The sequence below is a fragment of the Oncorhynchus tshawytscha genome, unplaced genomic scaffold (assembly GCF_018296145.1).
Source record: "Oncorhynchus tshawytscha isolate Ot180627B unplaced genomic scaffold, Otsh_v2.0 Un_contig_3600_pilon_pilon, whole genome shotgun sequence".
NCBI lineage: Eukaryota > Metazoa > Chordata > Actinopteri > Salmoniformes > Salmonidae > Oncorhynchus > Oncorhynchus tshawytscha.
In genome coordinates, this window is record NW_024608410.1 from 54,299 (window position 1) to 61,432 (window position 7,134).

The window sequence follows — 7,134 nt, forward strand, 5'->3', positions numbered from 1 at the left end:
CAACCCACATCTGGAGCAGACATACTGCTCGCGTTGCCTTTTCTCCCCTCCTCTTTGTCCTCCGCCATTGTCGTTGGCACTGGAGGGCTTGCAGGGTTTGGGAGGGGCCAGGAAGTGGAGGGCTTGCAGGGTTTGGGAGGGGCCAGGAAGTGGAAGGCTTGCAGGGTTTGGGAGGGGCCAGTTAGTGGAGGGCTTGCAGGGTTTGGGAGGGGCCAGGAAGTGGAGGGGCTGTTGCTCCAGGTGGGCGTGTGGGACCGGGGGGGCGTAGGGAAAGAGAAGATTGCCTGGATTCAGGGGGTGGGTGGTGACGCTGGGGGCAGCAGCGAGCCCCAATCGCTGCTGCAGCACCATCCTCTCCCTCTCCTTCTGACACCGGGAACCTGAAACAGGGAGAGAAAACAAACAAGCTGTCACTCAGATGGTCATTAGTCACGTCACACATGTAACAAGTCCTTCATAAGTTAATGTCTTACCACTGACTAATGGTTCTTTGATTCAGCTCAAAGAGCTGAAGGTTGGTCTGGGCCATCAACCTCGGGCTGTTCAGCACTGCCTCCCTGATGCCCACGTAGTCTGCCAGAATGAGCGCCCACCTGCTCTTCTTGACGCCGGCAGACTGCGTGGCGCTGGGATGGATTTGACAGAGCTGACTGCAAATGGCCTCCACCAAACGGCTAGTGCCCGGCCAATTTGCAGGGCCCGAGTTGAGTCCGAGAAGGCAACTGAAACAGAGGAGATAAATAATTAGAGAACATTGAAAAATGATAGCCATCGCCTGACCTTCATATGCATTTAATGTAGAGGCAGGCAATAAAATAGTAAGGTGGAGGACATGAACACTAACAACATACCGTTGGAGAGAGTCTTTTCCTAGGACAATGGACGACTTCCCCTTTGTTGCTTTGAACCGCCCCTGAACGATCCTCTCCTGGTGTCGGGCAGGGTAGATCAAGCGCTGTTTGTCGAAGTCTGGCAGCACCAGCCACAGTGCCACCAGACCGTCTACCCTGCGGTCCGACAACCCCTGACGGTTCCACACCCCCACCAAGGCCCTGGCAAGCCTGCGGACATGCTGGTAGCCTGGCATTGCATCAGGGCCTTTAGTCTCCTCCTGAAGATAAAGAGATAATGTCCTACATTTAGGGGTAACACTTAAGATGTTTCTACAAAGGAATAGATGTTATTTTACATTGTGTAACTAACAGAAAATCACACTGATGGATTCTTTTAAAATGAAACTCTTGTGTTGTGAGCTTTCTAAAATGTTTGCACTCAGCCGATGGCATCCTTGTTATTAAACACCCAAAACTTGTGTCTTGAGTTTGTCTCAATTCCTTATTTAAAAGAGGTTGCAATAGCATGTATTTTTTTACCAACACAAAAGGTCAAGTATAATTACCTCTGAATCAGAGGAGTGGTCAGGGTGAGGAGAACAGTGTCGACCAGGGGCCTCATGAGAGCTTCCGTCTTCAGGGGCGGTGGGACTGGATGGCCCAGACCTGGGTGCGTCAGCGGGTTCCCCTGACAGAGGTGCCGCTGAGCTTGAGGACGGGGCGCTCATACGAGGGACATGAGGGATGTGGACTGTCTGGTCTACATCCTCCTCCTGAAAGCCCTCGTCCTCCTCGTCGAGCTGCTCGACGGCGGCTGCCTCTTCCGGAAGGTCAGGGTCCCCGCTGACATCCTGCAGCACTCTGCCAGTCTGCGAGTACAGGTACTCCACTCCGAGGAGTTCCCCTATGAAATAAAAAAATAAAAAGCAGAGTAGAGAAGTGTTAATGGGATGTAATTAATGTAACTGATGTAAATGTTCATTCTCTTACTTGACTTACCTGTGTACTCGCTAGGCTTGGAGTAGTCCTTAACCTGTTCCTTGCCAAGCACCCTTTGGCTGCTAAGGTTAAGGATGTGCTGCAGGTGGCCACTGTAGGAGAGCAGGGGCTGCCTGTTCTTTCCCTCCACTGCTGCCTGCGCACGGTCCTCGTTCCACCTCACCAGTCCATCCAACAGGAATGCCTGGAAATGCATTGCATTTGCCCTGGTACCTGAGAGAACAATGCATGATTAGGGTGGGAGAGCTGTTGCTGTTAACATTAAACATTAAGCATTACTTTAAGCTCCACAATGACAATTACCTGGGATGAACCGGTTGAGGTGGAGATGGAATGACTCCAAGGATGTGGAGCCCCGTGCGCAGCGATAAACCGGCAACATCACGCCGCCCTTGGTGATTTTGCCGGTCTCGGTGTACAACTGTACACCGGGTGGGTCCTGTATGCAGTGGAGGTGGCGCCTCTGCTCTTTCCAGATTGCCTGGATGCGGATGGAGTCCAGCAACGGGATGCCCAGGGTGTCGACCCCTGACCTCTCGCTGTTGAAGGTCTCGAGGAGGTCAAGGAGAAGGACTTCGGTCGCCGCAGCTCCACGCGTACGACGCCGACAGTGAAGCGCAATCTCCTTCCTGCCGATCTTCCTCGAAACCTCTGCCTCGGTGAGGCCGACCATCCCGTGCTTCCCCTCCAGCTCAGACCTCTTGGCCTCCAGCAGTCGGCGGACATCGCCTGCATCCCACTCAAAGATGCAGGCTGACAGCTGCCGCATGAAGGGACCGTAGAGCTGGTGGCTCTCAGTGGTGACACCTGACGCGAACCGCCACATCAGGTGCCAGATGTCCAGCCGAACAACCAGCTGGTCCCAGTCATTGTACAGCTGTTTTTGATCCTCCGAAGCTGGAGCAGCAGTCTCGGTCCACGTACATGAGCTGGGGGGGCGCCTCCCCGGGGAGCCGGTACCGCTCCATGAGACCAGCCGCCATGGGGAGCAGGCCCTCACCCTCACCGGCAGTGAGGACACTGACGAGGACCTGCCCATGCTCGTTACCGACGTTGGTAACCCAGGCGGCTGTGTCTGCAGCGGTACTCGCGAGCTTTTTAGTCACCTGGAGACAGACACACAAAGACAGAAAGGTAAAGACATTATTTAAATATAGATATAAAAAAATCAGACATGACTCATCTTCACATTTTTAAGTGAAAACTCACCTTCTTGGTAGAGTCCATCTCTAAGTTGGACCCAAAGACGGAGGTGACCCTGGCCTTCACCTCATCCAGCCGCGATAGCACGTCATGGCTGTAGACAGTCAGAAGCCAGACGGGTGAGGGCACCGGGGGCATCTCCGGTGGATCAGTGAACTGCCGCCCAATGCCCAAGGCCAGAAACTGCTTGCACTCCCCGAGGTACCGAGGTACCGTATACAACTCCGCATCCAGGACTCGCTGTGACTTTCACACAGCTTGCTGTAGGTCTGTGACGCACTGTTCCCCAAAGTGCGCGACCTCAGCATCCTCACAACCCGCAGGTCACAGGACAGCCTAGAGAGAGAGAAAGAGAGAGAGAGAGAAAGAGAGAGAGAGAGAAAGCATATGAATGACATGCATTCATTTAACTTCATTACTAACTAACAAAACCTTGTGAACTTACTTGTGTATGTCAAAATTGCTGGAAACTGGCAGCGATGCCGAGCGTCCAGCTGAATGACAAGGTCCCGTGACCACCCCGCGACCTTCTTCTTACACCGGGCGCATTCCAGGTACTCAGTGGCCATGAGATACCAGCGGTCGATGTCCAAGACCCTCCGGATGGTCTTGTAGAGCCCAGCCTTGCACAGTGTGCCTCTGCACCCAGACTGGGGACATGCCAGCCTGTATGCCCATATACGTACGGGCATCCAAAGGAACAGCTGACATGTGAAGAAGGGCTCGGGGGATGCAGGTGGCTGATTGTAGATCGGCTGTGGTTGGGGAGGGTTATGATAGCTGACATGTGAAGAAGGGCTCGGGGGATGCAGGCGGCTGATTGTAGATCGGCTGTGGTTGGGGAGGGTTATGACAGCTGACATGCGAAGAAGGGGTCGGGGGATGCGGGTGGCTGATTGTAGATCGGCCGCGGTTGGGGAGGGTTCCACCACGTGACCAGGTCAGTGGTGAGTGTCGACCTCCCAAAGCTGTTCCTGGTGAACCGCGTGCGGCCGATCCACCGCTGCTGCTCCTTGGTGAGAGATGAACGCCAACTCTCTGGAAGCAGCAGCTGAGTGAGAGGAGAGAGATGGGGGAGAAGAGATGGTAATGTTTCAGAGAAACGGACAGGGAGAGAGTATGCAGGAGACAAGACAACTGTGTCCAATGTTTAATATCTTAACAATGTGGAGTAATTACAGTTGATGAATTTACCTCAGCACTTTCTGAGGCGGGCCTTGGAGGCAGGAAGGACTGCCGGGGCAAATCCTCCTCTTCGCTCCGCCCTAGTAGGGCAGGAGCAGGGGCCGGGTCAGGAACCGGGGCAGGGACCGGGGCTCGGTCATTTGGAGGCAGAGGCCGAGGGAGCGATGGGTGGAGCTGTAGGGCTACGGCTTTTGCAGTGACACAGAAATAAATAGGTTAAATTAATGAATAAATGCTTGCATGAATGAACAGACATATTACAAATGTAGATAACAGTGATTAAGTTAATAGCACAATTCCAACATGCCCAGATGAATATCAATCAGTGATAGGATGTAACAAAATAATTAAATGAGTGTTGGTCAAGTGTGAGTGTAAAAAACTTAAATGAAATTAGTGATTAAAATGGAAAATAGAAAGTCATGATTACGTGACATACAGGATGACAGCTACATGCAGGATGACAGCTACATGCAGGATGACAGCCACATACAGGATGACAGCTACATACAGGATGACAGCTACAGTGGCAAGGTAAGATATGTAATAGTGCATACATGCAGTGACTCTCCTCTAAAACCCAGATGACTCTTACCAATACATTTCCTTGGGCTGATGATAGGGAAAAATATTTAAAACACTTTAATACATGTCAGCAAAAACTTGAACTGAATAATTATCAAATGTCCTATGTCAATTAATAGTGATGTAAAAACATACATGTGTCTATGTCATCAGCTGCTTTGACCAGCTCTGCGTCTGATATATCTGTTGGTGGCAGTGCTGGTCGAGGGAAAGACACCCCTATATCACGTGGAGAGAGAAAGGATTGGGAGCTACACAGCTTATCAAAACAGTTTTATTTTTATCTTACATGTGTAACTACACACTCACCTTGAACTGCAATGAGTTTCTTCATCTTCTGGGGCGAGAGAGCGCCTTGAAAGGAACGCAGAGATCGCAGGACCAAGAGGCCTTTGAAAACAAAACAGCAAATATGGCACCATTTCCAACTGTGTGGAACAAGTAGAATTATATTTTCCTTTAAGATATGTAACACTTACGTAGCCGCACTGTTGGGCCGGGTGTTACTGGCGGGGATGGTGCTGGCTGCGGCAAGCCTGGCCACAGCAGCTACCCCCTCCCGGTCTCTGCGCTGAATGTAATCAATCAAGGCGGCCATCGCACTCCCAGGACAACGGGGTGTCTGCGTCCTCATGCTCCTGACATATCTGTGTGAGACACAGCAGAGGGAACGTTTCCGATGTAAAATGTTGCATAAAAAACACTGACATGAACATAGAAAACACAAAAGACGCTCGCCCCTTACTTTATCCTGTCTGCACCCGTAGCCTCATACAGGTCCTGCAGCGTGTCCCACTTGTACTTCCCAATGCCGACAAGGGCCTTGCCCTCCTGGCCTGAAATCAGCACAGGAACCAATTAACTGTCAGAGCAAAAGAGTTCCATCTTACATACAATGAGGAGAATCAAACAAACTCACCTGGCTGTGAGAACAGGACTTTAGCTTCCTCGTGTGCCCGGTTGAACCTGACCATCTCAGCGAAGGCCGGATAGGCGCACGAGTAGCGAGTCAAGGCGTCCTTGTTGGCCATCAGGGGATGCTGGGAAACACTGCGCTCTCGCTCCCTCTCCTTCTGATGCACCGTTACCAGGTGCACCATATAGCCCACGTCGTTCTCCATCATCCACTTGAAGGTCTGACCACGGTACTTGCCGAACTGAACCGTGCACCGGCTCAGGACGACCATCTCTGCACCGGGGTCACCTCCCTCGGAGACGACACGGGCTCGAGCCTCTGCTTCCACTTCCTCCCACTTCTTAGCCCTCACAGGAGGGCCCTGGGCACCAGAAGCAGGGGGGCCGTCAGCGGCCACTTTAACTGCCTGCGGTGTGGACTTGAGGACCAACTCCTGTGAGGGTGTGAACCGGAAACTAGGATTTTCCATCTTAGGAGACAAGAAAAATACTATTATCATGACTGATGAGTGCAGTGACAAGTGACAGCATAACCATATTAGATACATATAAAGGAACTTACGTTTGATAAGTCTGCTAGGAGGAGGACAGCAGTGAGTGGGGGGGGGGGTATAGGAAAATATTAGTGATATGGAGAGGGGTTAGGTTGATTATTAGCTCATATGCAGTTAAATTCAGTTTAGTCAAAATCATAGAAAGCCACGTTTGCCCCAATGACCATCAATACAATTCATTCAACTACATACACTTCAAACGCATGCCATCAAAAAAACGAAGGAAAATAGACAATTAAATAGTATACAATTCCAAGTTTGAGTTGATATAGATGTTAGCTAAGGTTTTACAGTAGCTAGCGATCTACAGATGTTGTTAAATTACACAGTTTGGGTAGCTCCTGTAGTCAAACAATTCGGTTGGCTAGACGTGTTAATGTCATATTTCATCACATTTATAGTCCTTGATGTGGATTTCTTTGCAAATTAAGCGAAATTACCACAGATACTCACCGGGTAGGTATGATCAGAGCTACAGTAGCTAGCGATCTACAGACGTTGTTAAATTACACAGTTCGGGTAGCCTCTGTAGTAAAAAAATGCGGTTGGTTAGAGGTGTTAATGTCATATTTCATCACATTTATAGTCCTTGATGTGGATTTCTTTGCAAATTAAGCGAAATTACCACAGATACTCACCGGGTAGGTATGATCAAAAAATATTTTTTGGGTGGTCAAGTTACGTGGTCAAGTTACGTTCCAGGACTTTCGGAGAGTGATGATTGGCTGAAAAACATTTGAAACAAGCTAAACTTTTCATTGGTGGGTTTTTGCTCTCTTTCTCCAATTTGAAACAAGCTAAAGCTCTGATTGGAGGAGGGTATTTGGAACATTTGAAACATTTGAAACAGAGAAGAACGC

General features: G+C 50.3%; 2 protein-coding genes and 1 long non-coding RNA gene across 3 annotated transcripts; all 3 read right to left on the reverse strand.

Annotated features, from left to right (window-relative positions):
• Positions 1-368: 368 nt before the first annotated feature.
• Positions 369-3,236, reverse strand: LOC121843508. The gene is made up of 6 exons (XM_042313125.1): positions 3,042-3,236; positions 2,136-2,938; positions 1,833-2,045; positions 1,400-1,737; positions 852-1,111; positions 369-722 (listed from the first exon to the last, which is right to left on the reverse strand). The coding sequence occupies exons 2-6, from the start codon at positions 2,869-2,871 to the stop codon at positions 470-472; spliced, it is 1,800 nt and encodes a 599-aa protein (XP_042169059.1). The 5' UTR covers positions 2,872-2,938; positions 3,042-3,236; the 3' UTR covers positions 369-469.
• A 758-nt stretch (positions 3,237-3,994) lies between these two features.
• LOC121843505 lies at positions 3,995-5,137 on the reverse strand. The gene is made up of 3 exons (XR_006081597.1): positions 4,941-5,137; positions 4,230-4,832; positions 3,995-4,086 (listed from the first exon to the last, which is right to left on the reverse strand). It is a non-coding gene; the product is annotated as an uncharacterized LOC121843505 (long non-coding RNA).
• Positions 5,138-5,280: 143 nt separating this feature from the next.
• On the reverse strand, positions 5,281-6,190 carry LOC121843506. Its single transcript, XM_042313123.1, has 3 exons — positions 5,725-6,190; positions 5,551-5,641; positions 5,281-5,452 (listed from the first exon to the last, which is right to left on the reverse strand). The coding sequence occupies exons 1-3, from the start codon at positions 6,188-6,190 to the stop codon at positions 5,281-5,283; spliced, it is 729 nt and encodes a 242-aa protein (XP_042169057.1).
• Between the last annotated feature and the right edge of the window lie 944 nt (positions 6,191-7,134).